This window comes from Balaenoptera acutorostrata, chromosome 2 (assembly GCF_949987535.1).
Source record: "Balaenoptera acutorostrata chromosome 2, mBalAcu1.1, whole genome shotgun sequence".
Lineage (NCBI taxonomy): Eukaryota > Metazoa > Chordata > Mammalia > Artiodactyla > Balaenopteridae > Balaenoptera > Balaenoptera acutorostrata.
The window spans coordinates 181,686,729-181,713,425 of record NC_080065.1 but is presented as its reverse complement, the minus strand read 5'-3'; the positions used below and the strand labels follow the sequence as shown (position 1 = coordinate 181,713,425).

Here is a 26,697-nt window from a genome sequence, read left to right as displayed (position 1 = left end):
AAACATTTGATCTGCTCTGAATCAACCCAAAAGTATCACAGCAAAGACATTTTCTGTCAGGTGCTCCCAGCCAGCACCTGTCCTCCACCAGCAGCAGCCCTGGGCCTTCCTGGAAGGACCACTTACCCTCAGGACACACAGGAGCAGCCCCCTTTCTCTGGGGCCCAGCGGTCCTCAAGTTCCCTGGGGGCAGAGGGACAGGAGCCCCCTCCCTTCACAGCACAGCAGGGCCCGAGGGGGCCCCAGGCTGTAGCCTCTGCCCTCCCCCCACCACCCCAGCGTGGTCTGGAGGCCCAGACCCCAACCCCGACTGTTACCTTGGTCTGGATGACCTGCTGTGGGAAGTCGCTCATGGCGTTCGTCAGCCAGCCTTCCAAGCTCTTGGCAAAATTGCGGATGGCCTGTGTCAGGGTACCTGGGGGACGCAAGTATTAACTGTGAGAAAGGCAGTGTTGCCCATCAGAATCAGCTCACGTGTAAGAGATGCACATGCCGTGGAAATGACCACCCACCGAGAACAAGCAACACAGAGGAGAAGAGATGGTGAGAATTTAGGGCACTTAGTGACGGAGGTGCTGAGTAGGAACTAGGGCCAGCCCAGCGCCGTTGGTCTCTGCTCATCTACCTGTCTATGCTGGCAGTTCTCACCTGGAGTGATCCTGACCCCAGGGGACACTGGGCCATGTTTGGGGACATCATGGTTGTCACACTGGGGCAGCTCGTGGCATAGAGGGGATGGGGCCGCAGTGCCCAGGATCGCCCCCCGGAGACGGACCCACCCCGATGTCACTGGGCTGAGTGGAGGGGGGAGACCCTGATACACACACATGCATGTAAACATATTCTACCAACTTCCAAATTTATTTTGAGATGGCTTGCAATAAGAAATACATTTTTTTGAAAAAAGAAAACCACCCCTAGTGTTATAAAAGGAAATATACCCCAATCTCAAACCTTAATACACAGAGACTCTAAAAGAACACTACACTGAACAGTTTCCAGGCAGGCAAGGCCAGAGGAGAACTGCAACGGTTTTGCTGTTTCCCATTTTCTGGCAAAAAAAAAGCAGCAGACCAGGTCATCAAAAAGACGGAGGTTCCCTAGCGCTAACAGGCACGGATGTTTACAGGCAGTCTTGGGAAGAGCGAGGCTCAGCGCCCGGCCTCCTCGCCCTCACGGGGTCGGGACTCCCGCCCTCAGGGTCCTGGGGGCCCGAGGGACAGCCCCTATGTAGGAGGCCTGCAGGCGGGCGCCCCCTGGTGGCGGGCGTTGTCACCGCCTCCGGAGGCCACAAGCGCGGGTGGGGACAGAGGCCCTGGGAGGGTCCCCACGGCCCGCATCAGCCCCAGACGGGTGTAGCCATCAAGGGCCACCATCTCCTTTTCTCTCCCTTCCTCAGCCAAGGCTGCTGGAATCTGGAGAAGGTCTGAAGAATCCACCCCTTCATGCTGCAGACTCACAGTGCTGGGAGGAAGCCGAGCTCAGCGTCAGATCAGCCGGGGAAGCGGGTTAGAACCCGACTCAGCCTGCCCCCCGAGGCTGTCCCGCGACCTCGGCTGGCCGCCGCTCTGGGAGCCTCCTCTGGGGAGGCCGCGGGCGGGGGTGTGGGGAGGGGCGCTTACTGGGCACAGGCCGCAGCACGTCCGGGATGAGGATCTCCACCAGCGCCTGGTACAGGATGTGGTCGCAGGTCCTCATCCACCGGAGCACGGGGTCGCACTTGCACAAAGATACCAGCTTGTCCTTGGGGAGGACGGCGCCCTCCGGCTCCTCGTCCCTGCGGCGGGCAGGGTCACGGGGGACACAGGTGAGCCGTCGGCCCGGGGCCTGCTCTCGCGGGATGAGCCGAGGGAGGCTACAGGACCACCTGGTGCAGGCAAGCTCCCTGCCCCGTGGTCACCCCTGAGATCCTTGTGCCAAACAAGGGGACATGCCACACGAGTCGCACACCAAGTCAGAGGAAAGACCACACATGCGTGAGGGGGTCTGAGTGCTGATTCTTGGAAAGCTGGTGCATTTGTGGGTGTCAGCAGGAGACGGTCTGCAGGGCAAACCCAGGCCCCGTGAAACAAGAGGCCTGTCTGGGGGCTGACGGGCAGTACCTGGCAGGTAGAGAGGCAGGGCCGTCGCTGGAGGAGGCCTTAGAATTCCAGAAGGAAAGCCACAGCTTCTCAACGTAGTGGAACTGGAGGTTCATCACGACGTCTAAAGTGGCCTAGGAATAAACATGGCTGGATAAACACACCGCTGTGCTCACACCACGTGTCTGCCGTCAGAACATGCCAAGCAAGCGGCCAGGATACGGGCTGCAGCGGGGTCTTTCCAAACCCAGAGAGACCACGAGAGGGGATGGGAGTGAACGAAGGAAGATTCCACCAACTCCTTGGCCAGTGGGAGGGGGGGCCGGTCCTGTCTGCTCCCTGTCGCCCGCGGGGACACCCAGTGATGCTCTGGCTCTGGCCTCGCGCAGCTGACCGAGGCGCCCACCGGAGCCCCCAGGGCCCGGGTTCGGGGTTTGGGGTGCAGTCACCTCACAGTGCCGCCGGTAGGCCAGCTGAAGGGCCTTGATGTCGTGCAGCGTGATGTTCTCCTGCAGCAGGACACTGCCCAGGTCGGGCGCCGGGAACTCCGGGAAGACGTGGGACACATCTGGCGGGTGGGGGAACGCGGGAGCAGGTCAGCAGGGCTGGGAGGGCACACAGGAGGAGCCGGCGGGCAGGCCCACGGGCTGGGGACACCGGCCGGACGTGTTGGTGACCCCATGACAGCCCTGGCTCCTCTCACACCACACAACCCTTAAGCTTTGGTTTTCTCAGGTGCAGGGAGGGGACAACATCGTCAGCTCCCGGTGACGCACGAAGCACAGGGCCCGGGCCTGGCACACACTGCGCACTCCATCCCCCCAGCGTTGGGGGCGCCCAGGCGGGTGACAGCGTCTCCAGAAGACCTAACAGGGGAGGGTTCAGTCGGGGCCCAAAGATACACTAAAGTACACGGAGGCCACCCATGTCTTTAGCGTATCCCGTCACTCCGGGGCAGGGACAGTGCCAGCTGGGGAGGGACGCTCCCAGGGAGGGGCCCGGCTCAGCTGAAAGTACATCCAGTCTTCTTTCCGATGGGCATTTCATTTTACTTATTTTTTTTCAGTTTAGTACATTTTATATTTTAATTTTTTGGCCGAGCCACGCGGCTTGTGGGACCTTAGTTCCCCGATCAGGGATCAAACCTGTGCCTCCTGCGGTGGGAGCGCGGAGTCCTAACCACTGGACCACCAGGGAATTCCCCTTATTTACTTATTTTTATGATGGTCACTTTAATCCATTATTTTTGGATTAATATCCATTAACTTGGGAGGAACATGCTAATTATTCTAAAGTCTCAGGGATTCCACAAAGAAGGTTTATCTAGAACCTTCTATGTAATTGAAAAGGTGGTATACAAGAAAACTGTCTAAAGCATCCCTGTAGATGCGGCTGGTGCCGAAACCCAGCCCCAGTGGTGCCGAGTGGCGCCGGAGCCTTGCCAGCAGGCCCTGCGCCGGGGTGGAGGGCTCACCGATGTACTGCTGGTGGTGCTGGCTCTGGGCGGCCATGGCCTGCTCCGGTGTGCTGTGCAGACTGCCGTGCGAGCCGCTCTCCCCAAGGCTGTCCGTCTTCTGGGCTGGCCGGTACCTGGGCAGGGAACACGTGTGCCACCGTGAGGCCCTAACAGCGCTGCGCAGAAGGGGCCCAAGGAGCGGAGGACGGAGCAGGGTTCGGTTTGGGGCGTGTGTGTAATTTTCTAAAACTTGGGGCCAAACAGAAAACACAACATTTACCATTAAAATGGTACTTTGAAGTGCACAGCTCAGTGGCATTAAATACATTCACATTGTCGGGCAACTATCCCCACCATCATCTCCAGAACTTTCTCATCTTCCCAAACTGAAACTCTGTCCCCATGAAACACGGACCCCCCCCTTCCCCTCCCCCAGCCCCTGACCCCCACCATCTACTTCCTGTCTCTATGGATGTGACTCCTCTAGGGACCTCACATAAGTGGAATCAGACAGTATTTGTCCTTTTGTGTCTGGCTTCTCTCACTGAGCATCACGTCCTCTGGGTTCATCCACGTTGTAGCAGGTGTCAGAACCTCCTTCCTTTTGAAGGCTGAGTACCACTCCACTGTATGGATGGACCACATTTGTTCATCCATTCATCTGCTGATGGACACCCGGTTGCTATTATATGTATATATTCTAACACTTCTCTCTTTGAAGACAAGTGAACTTCTTTACATAGAGTCCCAAACATCTTGCTATTATGTGATCTCAAAGCACATTCTGAGACTTTTGTTTGGCCCTGAGCCAGAAAGCAGCGGACAGCCTGTCCAGGCAGCAAACTGAGAAACGTAACAGAGAAGGGCTTCCTGGGATGACCTGCTTGAGCCCTGAGAGATGCTGCCAGGTGGGATGGGTGGGATGGGTGGGAGGGACCCAGCCTGAGCTGGGAGCACCTTTCCCTGTGGGATGTAGGGCCAGGCTCACTGGGAGGGGGGAGGATGCCGCTCAGAGGTATGTGGACCACCTGACTTTGGGGGGGGGTGGGTGGCTCTAAGTGTCAATGGCACAAGCCTGTGGCCCGAACCCCACAACGGAAGCTACAGAGTCCTTGTCTGTGGGCGATCAGGTACAGGATGGACTCCTGGTCCCGGAGAATGTTCCAGGCTCTCTCCTGCGACCTCCAACTCCCGTGATCGGCCACGTGGTTGGGAGTCACTGGGACCCCTTAGAGCAGCTAAAATGGGGTGTCAGCCACGCAGCTCATCTGAGGCACGCAGGTGCCACGTGGAAGGGAGCGGGGTGCATCCCTGCCCTGGAGCAGAATGTACCCCGGAGAGGGGCCGGGGACAGAGGCGGGCAGAGGGGTGACCGGAATGGGCCAAGGAGCTGGTATTCGAGTGGGGCCCTGAACCGGGCGTCTCCAACTAGAGCTGCAGAGGGCCATTTCTGCCCCTTGTTTTGAAAATTAACTTTGATGGTCACACGGCCACACCCGTTCCTTTACACCTGGTCTGTGGCGGCTTTCATGCTACACGGGCAGAGCTGAAGGGTCTCCACAGACAGTGTCTGCCTGCAAAGCTGAAGATATGTGCTCTCTGGCCCTTTACAGAGAAAGTGTGCTGACCCCTGCCTTAAAAGATGAGTAGGTCTGTGAGGCAGAGAAGAGAACATTCCAGAAAATGACCAGGCCTTTCCAGCCATCAGATCCAAAGGTCAGGAGGAAGCAGCAACTTAAGTGTATAAGCTTCTTTCTCCTGGCTTCTGGGGTTATGTTCAGTGTTCTCTCTCTTTCTTTGAAGACAGAGAGGAAAAATCAAAGATCTGTGATTGTAAGTAACTCTATGGCATTCTGGAAAAGGCAAAAACTACGGAGCCAGTAAAAAAAGATCGGCGCTCGCCGGAGGTTGGTGGGGAGGAGGGACCAACAGGAGGAACAGGGAGAGTTTTTAGGGCAGTGAAACTACTCTGTACCATCCTCTAACAGTGGATACAGGTCATTGCACCTTTGTCCAAAGCTACAGAGCGTACGACACAGAGAGTGAACCCTAATGTCGGCTATGGACTTGGGGTGACAAGGACGGGTCCATGTGGGTTCATCAACTGTAACAGAGGCACAGCACTGGAGGCCGGGGTGTGGGGGGCACATGGGAAATCTCTGCACCTTCCACTCACTTCTGTTGTGACCCTGAAACTGCCCGCGTCCTGCTAGCCTCACTCCACGCCAGGTGCAAGTGAAAGGCAGGGCTCTCCCAGGACGCCGAGATGGGGGCGAATGTGAACTGGTTTTCTCCACTCCATCCACGTTTCATCCATTTCCAGGTTGTGGTCAATGGTCGAGAAACCCCTCTCCCTCCGTTCCTGCCAGTGAAACCTCTCAGTGGGCTGGCTGGTCCTTAGGCCGGCCGGGCAGCTCACCCACCTGGGCTTCTGATGCACAGGCTGCTGCCGCATGGCCATGTACTGCGTGTCTTCCTGCAGCCGGTTCAGGGGCGAGTCTGGCTTCAGACGGATCCCGTAGTAATGATACTTGGAGTTGCCCCTAGGAACCAAACATCTGGGGTCAGCTCTCTTTGCAGATGTCCTGAACCGCAAGACAGGGCTGTTTCCCGGCCCTTCTCCCTGGGCTCTCGGGGCCAGTGTTCCCTGGACCGTGTGGGAAACGTTCACGGGCTGTCCTGTGGTCAGAGAGGTTCAGGAAATTCTGTAACGACTTCCCCCTCTGGGAGACTCCCCTCTTGTATTTTAGTATGATAAAGGTTCTGAGAAGTCCTGCAGTGAAAAAGCCAGTTCAACTTTGTTTAACCCAGCATGGTCTAATAATGATAAGAATAGCAATAATAATACTTATTATTATAATAAATAATAATACTTATTATAATAAATAATATAATAAATAATACTTATAATAAATAACAATAATACTTATTATCATAAATAATAATAATAATTACTATTATTAACTCTCCCTCCTTCCAATCATCTAATAACACGTTTTAGAAATGGTAGTTTGGGAAACACTACCTTATTTTATTATGGGAGAAATGATGCTCAAAGGGTTTTAAATAATTTCTTTAAGGAAACAGGTCAGAAGGGGCTCCTCAGGAGGGAAGGACAGACACGCGGCCTCGCAAACACCCCCAGCTCACGGACTGCCACTTTTCCCTGAGCTGGCAACACGGACAAGCCGGGGAGCCTGGGTCCTTCCCAGGTGAGGTGCGAGCTGAACTGGTGCTCGGAGGGGGAAAGCGGGGCAGATGAGCCCCAATTCTGAGGCCAGCATCTGGGACCCTCTGAAGGTGGAGGCCCCAGGAGCCATCTGGAAAGGCCCCAGGGCAGCGGTGGCCATGTCCCCAGAGGTCATGGACTCCTCCTCCCTGCCCCCCTCTGGCTGCCCATGTTTCGCAAGGATGTCCTCCGTCAGGGATCCCAAGGTGGCAGAGAACTCTCCTGGCCCCGTCCTTTAAGACACCCAGCACGCCTGCTTCTGGGAGGGGTGAGTGAACCCCGAGACCCACGTGTGTGCGCCTTCACCCAGGGCACATGGCGAACCCGGCCGGCCACAGGTCAAAGCCATGCAACATGATCTCACGTGTGGGCCAAGCCCCCTGCTTTGAACAGAGCGAGGCAGTCTTTTTCTAGTGGGAGGAGCCAAACGCTACTGCCGGGGTTGGGGGTGGAGGGAGCAACATTCCTGCCCGTGATGGTCCCCGGCTGCTGTCTGCCAAGAGCAGCCCACAGTGGATCGGTCCAGGCACAGCAAAAAGCATCAAGACGTGGTAAATCCAACTCGACTAGACAATCCAGAGGCTGCTATTTAAAAAGCCTGCTATGGCCAGGACATGGAAGCAACCTAAGTGTCCACTGACAGATGAATGGATAAAAAAGATGTGGCACATGTATACAATGGAATATTACTCAGCCATAAAAAGAAACGAAATTGAGTTATTTGTAGTGAGGTGGATGGACCTAGAGGTTGTCATACAGAGTGAAGTAAGTCAGAAAGAGAAAAACAAATACCGTATGCTAACACATATATATGGAATCTAAAAAAAAAAAAAAAGGTCATGAAGAACCTAGGGGCAGGACAGGAATAAAGACGCAGACCTACTAGAGAATGGACTTGACACGGGGAGGGGGAAGGGTAAGCTGGGACAAAGTGAGAGAGTGGCATGGACATATATACACTACCAAATGTAAAATAGATAGTGGGAAGCAGCCGCATAGCACAGGGAGATCAGCTCCGTGCTTTGTGACCGCCTAGAGGGGTGGGATAGGGAGGGTGGGAGCAAGGGAGACGCAAGACGGAAGAGATATGGGGATATATGTATATGTATAGCTGATTCACTTTGTTATACAGCAGAAACTAACCACACCATTGTAAAGCAATTATGCTCCAATAAAGATGTTAAACAATAAATAAATAAATAAAATAAAAAGGCTGCTATGGGAAATTTCAAACGAAGGGAGAGAGGGGAGGTGAAGCCCGTGTCCCGTCACCAGGAGAGAAGCGATCACGGCCCACGGGTGCACAAGCCGGGCCCAGGCTACCGCCAATTCAGGGCAACTCCAGGTGCACCCGGAGCCGCGGACGTCAGGACGTGGCAGGAGGAGGGAGCCTCACGTTCTCCCGAAGCTTGATGTCTGTATAAGGGAAGAGGAGGGTGGGGGGCGGGTGCAGGGGCTGCCAGACGCTCCCACCGACCCACCTGGTGCCCAGCCGCCGCGTCCTCAGGCCCATGAACACGGAGCGGATCAGCTTCCCAAAGGAGGCCGCGTTCACGGGGTCCAGCTTGTGCTCCTGGCAGTGGCGAAGGTAGTGGTTGTAGAGCGAACTTCTGGGGAGACTCACGCCTTCCGCGGTTTCGTAATTATCCAAGAGCCACTGGAGCTGGATGGACAAGACAGGCCGGAGGCTGACACGGACGCACCGACAGCATCACACGCCTTCCCTCCTCCGACTCGACGGGGAAACTCACCTCTACTGTCACCGATTCAGGTTCAATTTGGGGCACGTTCATTACTTAATAGCTTCTTTTCACTTGCTTGTTTATTCCTTTGATTTCTAGCCAAGCTTTCAGGTTCCTTGACTTAATTTATAAAAACCTGCCCGTGATGGAGACTGAAACCCCCACAGGCCTCCCACACCACATGCTTCCTAAACCTACGGGGATGGAGCTGATCTGAGCATGCGGGAAAGGAAGATGAAGGAAAACCCCACGGCCCATCAGCACAGCGCCCCGCGTTAAGGTAATACCACCGCAGTCCCCGTACTCAGGACCCAGAGGAAAACAAACGGGAAACTGAATGAAAGACCGAAAGGCTCGTGTGCCAGGTTTTGTGCTCAGGCCAACGGCAGGGAAAAGGATCCAAGGCCGCAATCGCGGCCCCCAGGGGTCAGCACTGACTCAGAACTGTCTACACAGAGAGCTCAGTTCCCACACCGAGGGAGGCTGTCCCCCCGCCCCGCCCCCCTTTGCACCCACTGCAGAGCGCCCCAAAGGCTGAGGTTTGATTCTGGCTTCGAGACTGTTCCCCAACGGAGGGAGGTCTGGATCTGGAAGAGCGAGCGCGGGAACGAGGCCAGAGGCAGGATCACGCATCAGCATTGGGATGGGGCTCCCTGCTGCGGGGCCCCCTGTCCTCTGTGTTCCCACACCCTCTGTCCTTCTCCCGGGGAGATCGCCGCCCCACCCCGCTACCCCCGGCCCCCTCTGGTGCTCGGCCCGCCCAGACTTAGCCCGCAGGCTGCGAAGTCTGCTCGCGTCGCCCTTTTAGACACGTTTCGTTACAGAAAGGTTTTAACATGCACAGAGGTAGAGAGAACAGACACATGAACTCCTGCTTCAACAATCATCACCTCAGGGCCAATTTTACTTCCTCTAAGCCCCACACACTGCCTCTGCCACTTTATTTTATTTTAAACTCATTTTTATTGGAGTATAGTTGCTTTACAATGTTTTTGTTTGCTTGTTTGTTTTGGGCCACGCCTCGCAGCATACAGAACTTCCCCGACCAGGGACCAACCCCGTGTCTCCTGCAATGGCAGCGCGGAGCCTTAACCACTGGACCGCCAGGGAGGCCCCCTCCTGCCATTTTAAAGTGAACCTGACGTGCCTTCGTTTCCTCCCTGGGGCCTCCCCGCTCTAACGTGGACCTGACTGAGAGGCGGGTGGTGGGGTCAGCTGGTGGCAGGGATGCTAGAATAAGGAGAGTTTCAGAGGCAGGGGGTGGGCCTGGGCGGGATGTGCAGGATGAAGGCGGGGAAAAGGTCAAAGGTCCAGGTGAAGGGGCCCTGGGGGACTGACAGAGCAGAGGGTCCTATAACACAGCGCCCCCCAACCTTTTTGGCACCAGGGACCGGTTTCGGAAGACAATTCTTCCATAGACGGTGGGGGGAGGGGGGAGGGTTCAGGCGGTAACGCGAGCGATGGGGAGCGATGGGCAGCAGCAGATGAAGCTTCACTCGCTCCCCTGCTGCTCACTTCCTGCTGTGCACCCCGGTTCTTAACAGGCCGAGGACCGGTGACCCCTGCTCTAACACAAAGACAGACCTCTGGCATCGAGAAGGGATGGGGTAACAGGTTCTGCTTTTGGAAGGAGGGGGAGGAGTGCTGGGCTGGCATTCAGGGTGGAGGTCGGGACCAGATGTGTTAATTTGACACCCAGGAGCAGAGAGCGAGAGCGGGTCTGTGCGGGTGGGGCTGGGGAGGAGGAGGAGCGCGTGAGGCCTGGGTTAGGCGCTGCCCTGGGGAGAGCCGGGAGCGGGCCACCCCCAGCTGCCCTGCACATGAGGTCTCTGCCACACCACCTCCCCACTGAGGGACCAGCCCAGATGCCGATCCGAGTGGCAGGTTTGAACCAGGGGCCGCCAGCCCTCCTGTCACCACAAAGTCTGCCTCCTGCAGCCCTGGGTGCATGGGAACAGCTGTCCACTCATCTGTCCGTGTGTCGTGTGCTGGCCGTGCCCGTGACCCCGCAGGGGGATCCCACCCCCACCAGTAGGTGAAGGGGGGGCAGTTACCACGGGGACGTGGGGAGGAGGGGGCAGCAGCCAGGGGCTGAGGGAAACAGGAAAGGGTTCTTCAGTTCCCCCTTTGGGAAAGAGCATCATGGTTTCTACTTTCCATCAAGTCACCTAGATATATAATTTTCAAACTTTCCTTAAATGTGCTTTTTCTACACAAAGGTGGCAGAGCACCCCGCCCCCCTTCTCTCTCCAAGGCTTTGCTCCGGCCCAGGGCTCCCATTCTTAGGGGCCCATCTCCTTGGCACCCCTTGTTCTGACCCCTCCCTCTGTCTTTGATGCTATGAACAAACTGTGAACTTGAGTGGTTTAATCACTGCACACGGCCTGCCCCAGGAGGCACCCTCCTCCCCACCCCTGAGGCGCCCCTGCACACACCCCGCCCCCCCGCTGCCTTGACTCTGGGGCTAAGGGACTGCCACCACCGGGAAGCTGGGAAGGAGGGCATGGGTGGCACAGTGGAGCTGCTCCTTTCTTGCGGGTACGCCCCCGGCCTGCTTTGCGTCCACAGCGGGGGGCCCGTGTCCCACCAGCTACGAGCCTTCCCACAGCAGCCTCCCCAGCCACAGGGGATAACTGGGTTCTGTCTGTTGCCCCGTTGTCTATTTTCAATTGGCTCAGGATCCAGGATCCAGGTGAGGAAGGGCTGGTATTTGCTGGCCCTTGAGCCCCAAGATTTTCCAGAGCACTGCTCGCCGACACAAGCATTCATTTTCTATCGCTTGCCTCCCTGCTGAAACGGGAGCTCCAGGAAGCAGAGACAGAACCGGGTCTGCCCACATGTGCACCCCGTGAAGATGCCTCAAGAAAGGCTGACGGAGAGGAGGAGGGGTCCCGCAGAGCGGAGGGGACCCCAGCATGAGGAGAGCCGAAAGCCTCTGGCCGTGGAAGCAGGAGGCGCTTCCTCTCTCTGCCACCCTGGCTGGGGAGCATGGGCTGCTTCTAGGGGAGTCCTCTGTGGGAGGGAGAGGCCGGGACCAGGGGCCCAGATGTCTCAGGGTCTGAGCGCCCGGGCGAGCCCTCAGGAGGATCCTCAGGCCGCGAGGCGGGGGCCTGGAAGGGGCCCCGGACCAGGTCCTGAGAGATGGAGGCTGAGACCCCGCCCGGCGCCTGACACGACCGGCCCAGCGTGAAAAGGAAGGTTCGGGAAGGACGATTGCTTCTGCTCCTCACCACCTCGGCCAAATCCCAAGAATTACACGAAGAGCAGACTTCTTTGCTGGGTGACGACATGGACACTGACACCTAGGAGGTGTGGTTAACTCCCTCCTGAGCAGAGCTAAGTACAGAGAGAACAGGTGCCACCAGCAGCCCCCGAAGCAATAACGGGTTCACTTGCACCCTCTCCGGCGACGAGAGGTGGCCCGGAAGGGAGGCTGACGGGCGCTGGAGGGTGGTCTACGGGCTCCGTGAAGGCAGGGCCTCCCCTGGAGGCTGAGCGAGCGCCGGTGGGGTTTGCGCACCGCACTCCCGGACGCTGCTACCTGGTGTCGTCCTGACCGGCTGAGCATCGTACGTCAGTGACACTCGGTGAACGGGAGCTCCATCTCCCCACCACACAGCCCTGCCTCGCCCGCGGCAGACTGACCGGGTGTCATGGTAGGGGGGCTGTGGCCATGGTGGGTGGGGTGGGAGAAGTGGTCTGATTCCGGATGCTTCTGAAGGTCAGGGAGCATCGGATGCGGGCTGTGGGAGGAGGCGGGGAGACAAGGATGAGCCTCCAGCAGGACGGCGCTGCCCTGGATGAGCCAGGAAGGTGGCGGGAGGTGCAGGGCCTGTTGTGGGGCGGGGGCAGGCGGCAGTCAGGGCTCGGCCCCGACACACGTGCGCAGCTGCTCCTCCAGGCGGGCAGGCGCCCTTGGAGACTCAAGGGGGGAGCTGACGGGACAGGCCCGGCCTCGACGCCCACTGGGAAAGAGCCTTTCCCGCCAGGAGACCAGGAGGGGTCGTCGAGGTGGTGAGGGGGCCAGGGAGGCTCCAGAAAACAGCAGTCCAACCGCGACCACTGCCGGAGGCCTTCGCCGCAATAATCTGGAGCAACTTGTAGGCAGAGCACCAGCCCATGAAGCTGCCACAGCCCATCCCCACCCCAGACTGCAGGGCACGGCTCTGTCACTACACCACCACCTGAAGGCTAAATCATCTTTGGCAATTTATGTTTCTTGATTAAAAAAAAAAAAAGTCATATAATCTGAATATGATCCACCTAAAAGCAGGTCCTCCTCCCAGGGGCTGGAAATAGTAGTTTATGTCCAGTAAGCAGCGGCCACCTCTGCAGGAACCCACGATGGGGGCCCCTGAGTCAGCAGGGGTTGGGGGCCTCTCCCGATAGACCCGGGGGACAGCAGAGGGGCTGCACCCAGAGGCCACGGGGACACCCTGGTGAGGGCCGGCATCTCCGTTCCCAGCTCAACTTTCTATGCCTCCTTCCTCCGAAACAGGTATCCCTCGTTTCCTGCCACCAAATCATGCGTTCCCCTGTTTCAAAGATGGCTCGAGGCCCACCTCCTCCCTCAGGGGCTCCCACACCAGGCTGGAAGGTCCCTTCAACCCTCAGACCCCCTGGTCCGAGTCCCGAGGGCAGCCTGGGGAGCTCGGGTGACCCTGATGTCGGGCTGGGTCTGGAAGGCACAGCCCAGCCTCCCTGGGCTCTGGGTGTCTCGCCACCCGGCACCAGGCTCTTCTGTGCGGGCGCGGGGACCGCAGCCGGTGGTGCCCAGGGACAACTGCCTCAAGTGAGCGCGGCCAACTAGGACGACGAAGGGCTCTGCGGGACACGTGGCCGTCTGTCGCCAGGATACACTCTAGCTCTCTCCCCGCCCTCCCTGCCCAGACAAGCTCCTGGCAGGTTGACTGCAGCGCCTGGGGTCGACTCTTTACAGAGGTCTTCTTTCTATCCTCTCTGAGTCGCCAAGCCTCAGATCCTACTTCTCATGGCTCCCAATGGAAGAAAACGACTCAACAACAAATCGCCAGAAAGAAAACGGACACAGGGAGGTTCTTCCTGCTCGGAAACTAAACTCAGGAATGGAAACTGGTTTTGGAGAAGCAACCAAGGCAAGCCAGCCTTCCAGAGGAAAAGTGTTAGAAAGCCAGAGGCATCCCTGCAGCCAGAGACTGAGGCTCATGCGTTTCGCATAGACATTTTAAGCTTCCCGCGGATACGCCGCCGGCCTGGGGTCCGCACCCATCCTGCCTTCCTCATGGCTCTCTGGGGCTGCCCTAGCGCCTGGCCTCGCGGGCTGTGCCGTGGCCACGTTGTCTGCTCGAGATCTGAAGAACTCTGGTCCCCGAGCAGAGAATGCCGTCTTGCGGACTTTCTACACGTTCCGCTCTAAGGCTGCAGCTTCCCTTCTCCAGACCTGCCCACCAGGTGACATCGTCCGGCAGTGATGGACAACAGGGTGGCCATGACCCACCTAGCCTGGGGCCTGATGGACTTTTGTTTTTCCTTCGAGACAGCCGGGGTGAGGTTGCTCTTCCTCCAGTGACCAGCCCTCTGAGGCTCAGCCAATGGGCTGGAGGTGCTGGCCACGCCTGTGCCCCCCGACAAACCCAGAAGCTCCTGGATCTTTCCCTAGTGGGGTTTCTGGCCCCGCACCCTGAATCACTCACTTTGAATGTCGGCCAGTATGAAAGTCTTGCTGGGGTCACAGCTGGGATCGGGTTCAACTAAAGGGGACTTCTTTTCTTTGATGTTTTAATTCTCAAAAGGATGCCAATCCCAACCCAAGTGCTTGAGAAAAGCTGCCAGAAGTGCGCTCTGAACTCCTGCGGCCTGTCCTACCTCCAAAATGCCAAACAAAGTTCCAGTTATGTTAAAGTCGAATTGAGGGCGTCTGGAGAAGTAACGGGAAAAGGGAGGAGTGTGGGGAGACAGGAGCTTTCCCTCCTCAACTGTCCCCAGAAGCCGAGTCCCTGCACTGTCATCTCTCCCAGCCCCGTCCTGCCACTCAAAGCCACCCAGAGGCAAAGACTTTTGTGCCCTCCTGGCCTTGGGGCCTACGATCATGTGGTGTCCCCATCAGAGAAAGGTCTTATGCAGCTAAAATCAATAGGAATTATTTGCTTTGCCCTTTTCTCAAATTACCAATTTTTTTTTTTTTTTTTCAAAGAGCTGATCACAGGAGAATTAGCTAAGAACATTTATGGCATCCCCAATCCGGTGTCATTTTTTGGTTGTGGCTTGTTTGAGTACGAATTTATTTACAATGCTTATCCTCTGCCAGGCATGGTGGGTAGGACGTTACATACACTAAAGCAGTTTAATCCCTGTTCCCCCCAAGGAGGGGGGTGCTGTCACCCCGCTTTCACAAAGGAAAAGCCTGCCTTAATTTCCCTTCGCTGTGGAAGGACATTTTTGCTGAGTTTAGAAGTCTAGGTTGGTTCCCCCCTCTGCACCTTTCCGGCACTTTAAAGGTGTCAACTCACTGCTTTTTGTTTTTCGGCCGTACCGCGCGGCTTGCAGGATCTCAGTTCCCTGAACCAGGGACTGAACCAGGGTCACGGCAGTGAAAGCCTGGAATCCTAACCGTTAGGCCACCAAGGAACTCCCTGTTTGTTTTTAAAATGCCTATGAAGGTGACAAGCAGAGCAGGGCAGACCAGCAGGTTGACACACACTTACATGACTGTTGAGTAAACCGCTTTTGTGTGATGTGATCCCTTCGCTTTTTTGGAGGTTTTCAATCGCCATTTCAAGCTAAAGAAAATGTGCGCAGAAACAAAACAAAACAAAATGGAAAAGAAAAAAAAAAAAACAAAACGAAATCAGATGGTTAGCATCAGCCAAGATTTGTTTGTATTAATATCCAAATAAAGATCCGAGTGCCTACAAAATAGAAAGCAGGCTGGACGCAGGCGGGGGGCGGGGGGGGGATGGGTTAGGTCGGGGGCTGAAGCCTCAGCAGGAGCGTTGCTTCATCACGTGCAGAGGAGCCCAGGAGCCCCTCAGACACCAGCAGCAGATGGGGTCCTACTGTCTACACTGGCAGCTGAGTTTTAACACGTCTGCATGTGCACGTGCACAACGGGAATACTTAGTCACTGCATAAGTTCAAGTGTAAGCAAAGCCAGCATGATAACCACCTGCTGTTCCCCAAATCCATCATCTGCACCGGGAGAATCAGAGGACCACAGACCCGGGGACAGTTGATGGCACTGGTTTCCCGGCCAGCCTGCCCTGTCGCAAAGCCCAGGGTCTCCCAGCTGGAGGGCTTTGGGAAAATACTGGTAGGCCACGACCCCAGCCCTGCCATTGGGAGGCGCAGGACCCTGGGGCCACGGAGATGAGGCAGCTCACAGAGGGGTCCTCCTGGGGGAGGGCCTCTGAGATGGAGGGCCTCGCGGAGGCAAGGGCTGAGGGGCCATGGCAGGTCTATGCAAAAGAAGAGACACCCGGCCGAGTGTGGCAACCACCACATCTGAGCCCGACTTGTACACGAAAAATGCAAACATAAGCTCTGCTGGAGGCAATGACCCTTAAACACCCAGGGGAGGCAAAGACCACAGAGACGATTCTGTAAAAAGCGGGCCCAACACATTCAGAAAGTGCAGCTGGACTGCTTCCCCAGAGCTGAGTTCAGGAACGAGGGGTTTCTGCTTCGCCCCCCACCTCTTCTGACCACTGTTGAGAACATCTACTCTTGCCACTGCTATTCAACACTGTACTGGAAATTCTAGCCAGGGTCATTAGGCCACAGAAGAAAATAAAAGGCATCCACACAGGAAAGGAAGTAGCAAAACTACCTCTATTTGCAGACAGCATGATCTTAAATATGGAAAATCCCGAAGGATCCCCCCAAAAACTATCAGCACCAGGGTTGCAAGATACAAGATCAATATACAAAAGTCAATTGTATTTCTCAACAATGAACGATATGAAAATGAAATGGAGAAAACAATCCCATTTACAATAGTATCAGAGAGAATAAAATACCTAGGAATAAATTTAACCAAGGAGGTGAAATACTCGTACACTGAAAGAACTATGAAACACTGTTGAGAGAAATTAAAGACGACCCAAACAAACAGAAAGATGTCCTATGTTCATGGATTGGAAGACTTACTATTAAGATGGTAATACTGTCCTAAGTGATCTGTAGACTCAATGCAGTCTCTATCAAAATTCTCTACAAAGCTTCCAGCTGCCTTTTCAAATGGACAAGTTGATCTTAAAACTCATATGGCATTGCAAGGGACCCCAAATAACCAAAACAATCTCGAAAAAGAAGTACCAGGTCGACGACTCACAAGTTCCCATTTCAAAACTGATTACAAAGTTACAGTAACCACAATAGTGCAGTACTGGGATAGGATAGACATATAGATCAATGGGATAGAATTGAGAGTCCAGAAATAAACCCATACATCTAGGGTCAACTGATTTTCAACAAGGGTGTTTAGACCAGCTAATGGAGAAAGAATACACCCTTCAACAAACGGTGCTGGGATAAATAGATAGTCACGTGCAAAAGAATGAAGCAGGACCCTTACCTCACAGCATATACAAAAATCCACTCCAAAGGGATCAAAGAACTACATGTAAGAGCTAAAACTATAAAACTCTTAGAGGAAAACATGAGGTAATCACATAAAATAAGGTTATCTCCATGACCTTGGATTTGGGAATAGAATCTTAGATATGAAACCAAAAGCACAAACAAAAAATAAAAGATAAAAACTTTTAAAAAAGATAAATTGGACTTCATCAAAATTAAAAACTTCTGTATGTCAAAGGACACTATCAAGAGAGTAAGGAGACAACCCACAGAATGGGAGAACATATTTGCAAATCATGTATCTAATAAGGGTCTTATATCCAGAATATTATAAAGAACTATGGAGACTCAACAACAAAATGATAAAATGACACGATTAAAAAATGGGCAATGAACACAACATTGTTAATCAGCTATGCTCCAATATAAAATAAAAAGTTTAAAAAAATGGGCAAAGGCCTGGAATAGGCATGTCTCCAATAAGCACATAAAAAGATGCTCAACATCATTAGTCATTAGGGAAATACAAACTAAAACCATAGTGAGATACCACTTCACACCCACTAGGATGGCTATTAAGAGAAAAAAGAAAAGTAACAAGTGTCAGTGAGGATGTGGAGGAACTCGAACCCTCCTCAGTTGCTGGTGGGACTGCAAAATGGTTCAGCTACCGTGGTAAACAGCTGTTAAAATATAAACTCAGTTAAACCACATGACGCAGCAATTTCACTCTACCCAAGATAATTGAAAACAGGTGTTCACACAAAAACTTGCTCATAGCAGCCTGATTCATAACGGCAAAAAAAGCAGAAAAACACAAATGTCAGTCACCGATGAATGGATAGTCAAGATATGGTCCATACATACAATTGAATATTATTCATCCCTAAAAAGGAATGAAGTTTTGACATATGTTACAATGTGGATGAGCCTTAAAAACATGATGCTCAGTGAGAGAAGCCAATCACAAAAGGCCATGTGTTGAGTGATTCCATTTGTATGAAACATCCAAAACAGGCAAATCCAGGAACAGAAAGCAGATTAGTTGCCCTGGGGCTGAAGGAGGAGGGAATGGGGGGTGCCTACTAACTGGTACAGGGTTCCTTTGGGGGTGGTGAGAATGTTCTGGAACTCGACAGGGTAATGCTTACAGAACGTTGTGAATGTACCAAATGCCATTGAATTACATGATTAAAATGGTGCATTTTATGTTATGTGAATTTTACCTCAATAAAAACTATACAACTACTTAAAAAAAACTTTAGTCTTTCTTGCAATTTGAATGGATCTTTCACCCACATGCATGGTTTTGTAACAACATGCACCGGTCGCTTGGAAAATACTGGTTCACTGAGTTTGCAGATCTTCCCAATGTTGATACATTTCATCACACGGTATTGAAAAAAGTCACATTGGTTAATATCACTACCAACAACATCAGCAAGATACCAGTTTTCCAAAATTCTATTTTTTTGTTTTTTTTGGTGTGAGAACATATTGACAATAAAACCTGTCGTGTTTTTCTTGATATGTCAAGCTCACAACCGTTCAGTTTTGAGAAAATGTGGACCAAATCTTCGAGTCTGAATAATCATAATCTGTCTGTCATCCTTTCAAGGAAAAACAGCGTTTCATGAAAAAAGTAGTTCATTCTGCTCACAAGCCATTTGCCCATGAGCTTTTCCTCAAGACTCTCATCGTACTTTGGGAAGAAGCAGAAGCACTTTTCGTCACACAGAATATTAAAGTGTTCTCGAGGATTGAGATTTAATAAAATTAATAATTTTTACTGCTTCATCAGGGAATTCTTGAGTGAAACTAGCATTTGGTATTTCTCTCTCTTTTTTTTTTTTTTTTACTGTGCGTGCATGATGGTGAGGATTATAGTGACTTCTAGAGACTCTGATGTGTCTGCTCTGATTTGTGCGCAGCTGTGTCAGCTGTGCTGGTTTTGCATCGTCGGGGCAAATGTCAACACAGGGAAAACAGCAACTAATGGGTTAGTATTATTATGAAAACAGTTTTGATCTCGTGGAGCTCCTGAGAGGGTCCTGGGGACAGACACCCAGAAGCTTGCCAGACATTTGTAAGACTGCTGAAAATCGTGCAGTTCGGAGTATTGCGGGAAAGAATACAAATGAACTTTTGCTTTGTAAGACCATCCTCAAAACCCCATAGCTATTAAATACGGTCAGAACAAGCCCACTGATACCTTAAATTAACTTAATACACAGTGGAACCTCCCAAGGTGTTCACTGCGTTTTAAAATTAAGACGTCAGGTAAACCTCTAAAGGTGATGAAGTTCAGGAAAACGTCACCAGACCCCGAAGTTCAGATGGAGGGGTTGGTGCCCGAGTTAGGACCGGAGGCGCAGCGCAGTGCATCCAGCAGAGGGCGCTGTGGCGCCGCTTCCCAGCTCCAAGCTGAGGCCGTCCAGCATCCTTGAAAAAGGAGCATCTCATGCTTGAAGTCTGGGGGCTGGAGTGGGAGGCTTCCTTACAGACCTGACCGAGGGATTCTTACTGCACAAGTACAAAAGGCTTGATAAGTCCTCTCACTGGCTGGAAAAGTTAGTGTTTAATCTTTAGATATACTTAAAATGGAAATTAAATTTATACTTGACTGGAGTTTAATTTAAAAAATTTTATCAAAGTGGTACCTGCACAGGCCCACATGTCAAACTGTAAGGAAGAGCCAAGGATAGACGCAGAGGGGCCCCCCTCGCCATCCCAGGGCCAGGCAGCTTTCCCTAAAATCGTTTCTGTTATCTGAGCTTCTCAAAGATTTCTTTCCATCTTGGTATTATGCATATGCTTGTCTACCTATTTCTTGACTTATCAGGAGCTTCATCTTTATTTCTGATTGGGTGCAGTGCAGCCCATATTCCTTTTTATTGGCCGTTTAATTTCACTGGTTTCTGCTGCATGAATTACTAGCAGAATGCCTGGGGAAAAGGGCACACACGTATCATGCTTCAGGCGTTCGGGAGAAAGGAGGGGAGAAAATGCCTAACGACTTGTGATCAAAGATATAGCGTTTCAAGAACTCAACGTGATAGCAGAGCGCAGATAAGTTTTATTAACTCCCAAGTATATTAAAATTAGTCGGTTATTTAAAAATTTTTAAAGGAATTTATAAAACTCCTTTCCTTTCATGTATAATCCTAGCAAAATTTTACCTGACATAAGGACTAGATTTGTGTCTTCTAAGTGAGGGTGGAGGTTACTTCCCCTCTGAATTCATTAGCGTCCACTCTAATGGCCACTCCATTTATAACACAATAACCTCATTAAAATGACCTGCCGGGACTTCCCTGGTGGCGCAGTGGTTAAGAACCCGCCTGCCAATGTAGGGGACACGGGTTCGAGCCCTGGTCGGGGAAGACCCCACAGGCCGCAGAGCAGCTAAGCCCGTGCACCACAACTACTGAGCCTGCGCTCTAGAGCCCGTGAGCCACAACTACTGAGCCCCCGTGCAAGGAGAAGCCCGCGCACCACAACGAAGAGTAGCCCGGCTCGCCACAACTAGAGAAAGCCCGCGTGCAGCAACGAAGACCCAACGCAGACAAAAAAAAAAAAAAAAGACCTGCCAGGCCAAGGTCACCCCTGCAAAGGGCCAGCAATGAACAGTATCAAAGCAACACCTGTATCTCCAGGCTGGGTCTGCCATAATTTGATATCAGGACCACGCCTCCTGGGCCAGAAGTGGGAAGGGGGAGGGGATGCTCCTGGAAAACCAGGGAGAAGTGGGGGTGAGGACAGGAAACTGCTGCAGTAAATGTCCTGTCCTAAAATACAGCTTATTATGTGACCACAGAAGGAGGAAATAAACGTTTAAATGTTTTATGAATGCTTTTGGAGCTTTAAAGAAAATGGAGAGTATTTAAAAGAACCAAAGTGTCATGGCTGGAGTTTTGAGGGCAGGGATAGAAATCACAGAATTCTGCCTGGAGAAAGGAAACAGCTGCAGTTAAGGGCCAGGTGGGAGGATGGAGAGAAGGGCAGGGCTCACCACTGGGGAGACGGGGAGGCTGGCTGAGGGAAATGGGCATTTTCAATTTGTCCAGTTCTATTTTGCTAATTAAACATTAAAAAATTATGTAGTAATATTATATGCACTTGCCATACAAAAACCCGATTAGGCCAGAGACATACCAGTCTCCTTCCAGGGCCAGGACTGGGGTGGTGCCCATGAGGCGCCCAGGGCACCAAACTGAAGGAGGCACTCATTGTCAAGGTCGTGCCATGGCAGGGTCAGCCCCCGGAGGGGAGCAACTCCCTAAACTTGGTGCCCTGGGCACCTCGCTTGACCCGCCCCATCCCAGCCCCGCCTCAGCTTCTCCCTGGCCTCCACCAACTCCCACTGAGGAGAGGAAGCCCCTCCCTTCCCTAACTGCCAGTGTGCATCCATGAGGGGGCGTGGCTGTGTGCCAATAAAACTTTATTTACAAAAGCAGGCAGCCGGCAGGATTTGGCTGGAGGGCGGCACTCTGCCGCCTCTGCCCCCAGACATTTACTAAGCAATTGTAAATCACTCACACAATTGCATGGCATGGATTATACTTTACTGCTAAACTGATTTTTTAAATTTTTAGGTAGAGAGGGGATCGTTGCACAGCACCATGGATGTCCTAAATGCTACCGAATTATGCACTTTAAAATGGTTAATTTTATGTTTTATGAATTTTACCTCAATAAAAAATGTATACGGTAATGCATGCATGTGGTTAAAATTCGAATAGAAGAAAAAGGTATAAAAAAAGCAAGTCTTCCTCTTTTCTTTCTACCTCACGGAGATAATCTTTTTTGGTAATCATTTTTAACAGCTAACATGTTTAGTTCTTCTTGTAGTTCTTAGAACTTTAAAAATTATAGTTCTACTTCTTAATTTATCAATTGAAAATTTTTTAACTTTTAAGTTTGGAAATAACTCCAGATTTTAAAAAGGTTGCAAAAATAGCACAAAGCATTCCCATATGCCCTTCAGCCAGGCTCCCCAAATGTCAACATCTTCCGTGACCCGGAAATTAACCCCAACTCAACACTGTTAACCGATCGAATCACTTGATGAAAGTCCTGTTTGTGGACCAGGGTCCAATCGGGGGTCACACACTGTGCTCATTTACATACGGAGCCATGAAAGAAAATAGCAGGAACACAAGGAACAGATGAAGGAAATTAGGAAGAGGCTTTTATTAGATGGATGACCCATGTAGCCCTTGACATTGTAAGTGGGTTTGTGTTACTCTAAACAGGATGATGACTTCTCTGGTAAGTTAATTGAGACTTTTCAGAATAAGAACCGGAGTGCTTTCCAGTACGCATTCTTTAATTTTGTCACTTAAAGCAGAGCAGAGATGAACTTTAGATAGATCTTTCAAAGGGGCACTTGCTCCCACCTTTGCAAAGGAACTTGCAAAACCAGATTCAAAAGTGATGATATTGTGACTTCCCTGCTGGCGCAGTGGTTAAGAATCCGCCTGCCAATGCAGGGGACATGGGTTCGAGCCCTGGTCCAGGAAGATCTCACATGCTGCGGAGCAACTAAGCCCGTGTGCCACAACTACTGAGCCTGTGCTCTAGAGCCTGTGAGCCACAACTACTGAGCCCGCGAGCCACAACTACTGAAGCCCAAGCCCGCACGCCTAGAGCCTGTGCTCCGCAACAAGAGAAGCCACCGCAATGAGAAGCCTGTGCCCCGCAGTGAAGAGCAGCCCCCACTCGCCGCAACTAGAGAAAGCTCGCGTGCAGCAACAAAGACCCAACGCAGCCAAAAATAAATTAAAAAAAAAAAAAGTGATGATATCATTAGATGTTTTGTCAAAACCCATAGAACGTACAACATAGGGTGAACCCTGATGTCACCAAGGGCTTTAGTTAAAAATGATAACGGGTCAATATTGGCTTATTGGCTGTAACAAATGCACCAAACAGATGTTAGTAATAAGGAAAACTGTACGTGGGGTACAGGGTGGGGCATTACGGGAATTCTCTGTACTTTCTGCTCAATTTTTCTGTAAACCTGAAATTGCTCTAAGAGAAAGTCTATTAAAAGGATAAAAAGTGATGATGAATTATTTATTTTTGGCCGAGCCACGGGGCTTGCGGGATCTTAGTTCCCCAACCAGGGATTGAAACCATGCCTCCTGCAGTGGGAGCACCAAGTCTTAACCACTGGACTGCCAGGGAAGCCCAATGATGAATATTTTAGAGAAAAAGCGGATGTACTATTGGCGAAACTCCTTTATCAAATAACGTGCGTTTGCCGGCAAACGTTTTGCTCTTATGGTTGGACAAAAGCTCCGTGCAGGAGGCGAGGAAGCTTCTAGCGAATGCCCAGTAGGCGTGTGAGTTCGTAGTCCAGTCAAGATATCCTGGGTCTTCCCTGAAAACACAGGCTCCAGAGAAGAGCTGTTTAGCGGTTGGCGATCCATCGTGAGCTGTGACGCCGTGTGGATGGTGCACCAGCCCTGTGGGCCACCAGGAAGGGTCGCCGTGAGAATGGAGGGGCCCGAGTGGGAAGCCAGTCCACACACACGGAGCCGTGGATGGTCCAGGGTCCCCGCTGGCCTTGACTCAGCACTCAGGACTGAAGCAGGTCCCTTACAGACAAATCCACTCGAAGCGGCCGCAAGATCATCTTCCCGGCGAGCTGGATACAGGATACAAGATTCGGCTCTTCTGTATCCACATGTGCTGGTGGTCAGAGCGAAGATGCTCGCTGGAGTTTTGAAAGCAGGAGCTGCGTTTCTGATGACTCAGCAAAGAACTGCCAATGATTTCAAGTAGCACATCTCAGGGATGTCTGCTGTAGCTTGAACACTGCAGAACTTGAATCTATCATTCCAGGGCCCCAAGTATTGTGACTTTTAAAAAATATATATATTCTTTTTCATATTCTTTTCCATTATGGTTTATTACAGGATATCGAATATAGTTCCCTGTGCTATACAGTAGGTCCCCGTTGTTTATCTATTTTACCCATAGTAGTTTGTATCTGCTAATCCCAAACTCCAAATTTATCCCTCCCCTATCCCCTTTCCCCTCTGGTAACTGGAAATTTGTTTTCTATGTCTGTGAGTCTGTTTCTGCTTTGTAAATAAGTTCATTTGTATCATATTTTAGATTCCCCATATAAGCGGTATCATATTTGTTTTTCTCTATCTGGCTTACTTCACTTAGTATGATAATCTCTAGGTCCATCCATGTTGCTGCAAATGGCATTATTTCATTATTTTTTATGGCTGAGTAATATTCCATTGTATACATGTACCACATCTTCTTTATCCATTCATCTGTTGCTGGACATTTAGGTTGCTTCCATGTCTTGGCTACTGTAAATAGTGCTGCAATGAACATAGGGGTGCACAAATCTTTTTGAATTAGAGCTTTGTCTGGATATATGCCCAGGAGTGAGATTGCTAGGTCGTATGGTAGTTCTATTTTTAGTTTTTTGAGGAACCTCCATAATGTTCTCCATAGCGGCTGTACCAATTTACATTCCCACCAACAGTGGAGGAGGGTTCCCTTTTCTCCACACCCTCTCCAGAATTTATTATTTGTAGACTTTTTTTTTAAAACAAATTTATTTATTTTATTTAATTTATTTATTTTTGGCTGCGTTGGGTCTTCATTGCTGTGTGTGGGCTTTCTCTAGTTGTGGCGAGCGGGGGCTACTCTTCGTTGTGGTGCGCGGGCTTCTCATTGCGGTGGCTTCTCTTGCTGCGGAGCACGGGCTCTAGGCGTGCGGGCTCAGTAGTTGTGGCGTACGGGCTTAGTTGCTCCGTGGCATGTGGGATCTTCCCGGACCAGGGATTGAACCCGTGTCCCCTGCATTGGCAGGCGGATTCTTAACAACTGCGCCACCAGGGAAGTCCTTACTTGTAGACTTTTTAATGATGGCCATTCTGACCCGTGTGAGGTGGTACCTCATTGTAGTTTCCATTTGCATATTGCGACTTTTAATATTAAGATCTCAGTTTTTTCAAAGAAGACCCGAAGTGTTCCATGGGGCTGGGCTGTTGAGACTCTGCTCCACACACCCAGACAGGAGGATTTTCCTCGCTTGGGGGTGGAAGACATTGATGATGCTTTCTTAGGTGTGTTTGAAAATCACATCAGATGCCACAAAGCTTACAGAAGCTGAACGCAACCAGAGAAAGATGGAACCCATGTGCCGCCATCCTCCAAGGTGAAGCACTGGCCCTTCCAGCTTCTATGTAGCTCTTGCTTATGCACCAGTTGTCTGGCCTGCCTGAGCGGGGTCGCCAGGGCAGGCACCCCCCCAACCTCCGTGGGACCGGAGCACCCAGGGCCACCACTGCCTGTGTGCTGGCCCTCTCTGACTTCCTGGAAATGCAGAGTCCAATGGGTCTTCACCAGACCAGGTCCCAGAGCCCTGATGAGACACTGCAATGGTACATCCCCTCACAGACAGGGACGCTGTATTTTTATCATCTTCAAAATTGGATAGATGATTTGTCTTCATCAGCCTCCACTGCGTGGCCCAGGGGGGCCGCCTGCTTGGGCATGGTGGCAGGGGGGCTTTTCCTCATGCAGCCCCGGAGCCCCCAGAGTCTCCCCTTGATACAACCCAAAGAACATACCTGTCAGCTTAGCATCTCTGCTCCATGGGGTCAAAAAAAAAAAAGCACAACAGGAAAAGTTATCAAAAACTTACCATTTGGGCAATTCACTTCTAAGATTTCAATACTGATGAAATTTTAACCAGAAATGAGATTCAAGAAAATGTGTCACTGAAAGTCTGAAGTCCCTCACTGGGGCTGTTGGTGCCGATTTGCTCTGGTCTTTGTGCTCTGTTTGCAGGATTAACTTGAAGTCCCTGGAAACACAACTCTGACATAAGAAAACTGATAGACGTGAAATGCCAGATCCAGGAGCCATCATTATTTCTGTTGCAACCTCAGGGCCAGTCCTGTTCTTGGCTCTTGGTTGGATCTCTGCTCATCTTTGTGAGATGTCCCCACACCAAAAGCAAGTCAAAAAACCACAACAGAGCAGAGGGAGTCCGGAGGCAGATCCTCATCCAAGGTGATAACTCTCCTGGAGCTTTTGGGGCTGGGGCGGGGGGCAGGGTGTCAAAACATAGCCTGTTCATGGATTTCCAACTGATTTAAAAACTCGATTCTTCTAGTGCAACCCAGACATCAGACTACAGTAAACAGGCGGCCCGGGGTCTGAGCTGCACATTTGTTTCCAGCGAGGCAGTGTGGACTGCAGAGAATATCGTGACCTGTGATCTCAGTAGGTCTGTGACCTGCGACCCTAGCTTATTCACTATTATGAGTTGATGCAGTTTGCTGATATGGAGACGTCACATTCGTGAAAGTTCATGTAGTCTGTGAGGAAGGCTTCTGATCAACGGCAGCTCTACACTCGGGTCTGCCAGCCAATCCTCTGAGGGCGTGCTGAGGGCCCTGGAGGGCCCAAGTGAGGCGAGGCACAGGCTGGTGCCCGTGGGATGGAGTGGCAGGCACCACCCCACAGTCACCGCTCTAGACAGCAAATGACTTCTCTCCATGCCTGTCCTCAGAGCCAGGTCCTGGGGAGCACTCTGGACATAGAAAGGGAGAGAACAGCTAAGCGCAGAGGGCCTCTAACGTCAGGGTGACC

At 51.9% G+C, this 26,697-nt stretch overlaps 1 protein-coding gene across 11 annotated transcripts in view; it reads right to left on the bottom strand.

Annotated features, from left to right (window-relative positions):
- Positions 1–26,697, bottom strand: part of RFX2 (regulatory factor X2) — a 97,308-nt gene that overhangs the window by 10,015 nt on the left and 60,596 nt on the right. For 8 of the 11 annotated variants that reach the window (XM_007169110.2, XM_007169106.2, XM_007169111.2 and 5 more), the window contains 8 exons: positions 15,192–15,266; positions 8,248–8,429; positions 5,961–6,080; positions 3,556–3,671; positions 2,531–2,649; positions 2,103–2,215; positions 1,623–1,777; positions 318–415 (listed from right to left, as the gene is read on the bottom strand). In XM_007169110.2, coding sequence (XP_007169172.2) covers positions 318–415; positions 1,623–1,777; positions 2,103–2,215; positions 2,531–2,649; positions 3,556–3,671; positions 5,961–6,080; positions 8,248–8,429; positions 15,192–15,266 — 978 coding nt within the window. The remainder of the gene's footprint in view (positions 1–317; positions 416–1,622; positions 1,778–2,102; positions 2,216–2,530; positions 2,650–3,555; positions 3,672–5,960; positions 6,081–8,247; positions 8,430–15,191; positions 15,267–26,697) is intronic. The other 3 variants (XM_007169112.2, XM_007169109.2, XM_057541144.1) reach the window with 2 other exon arrangements.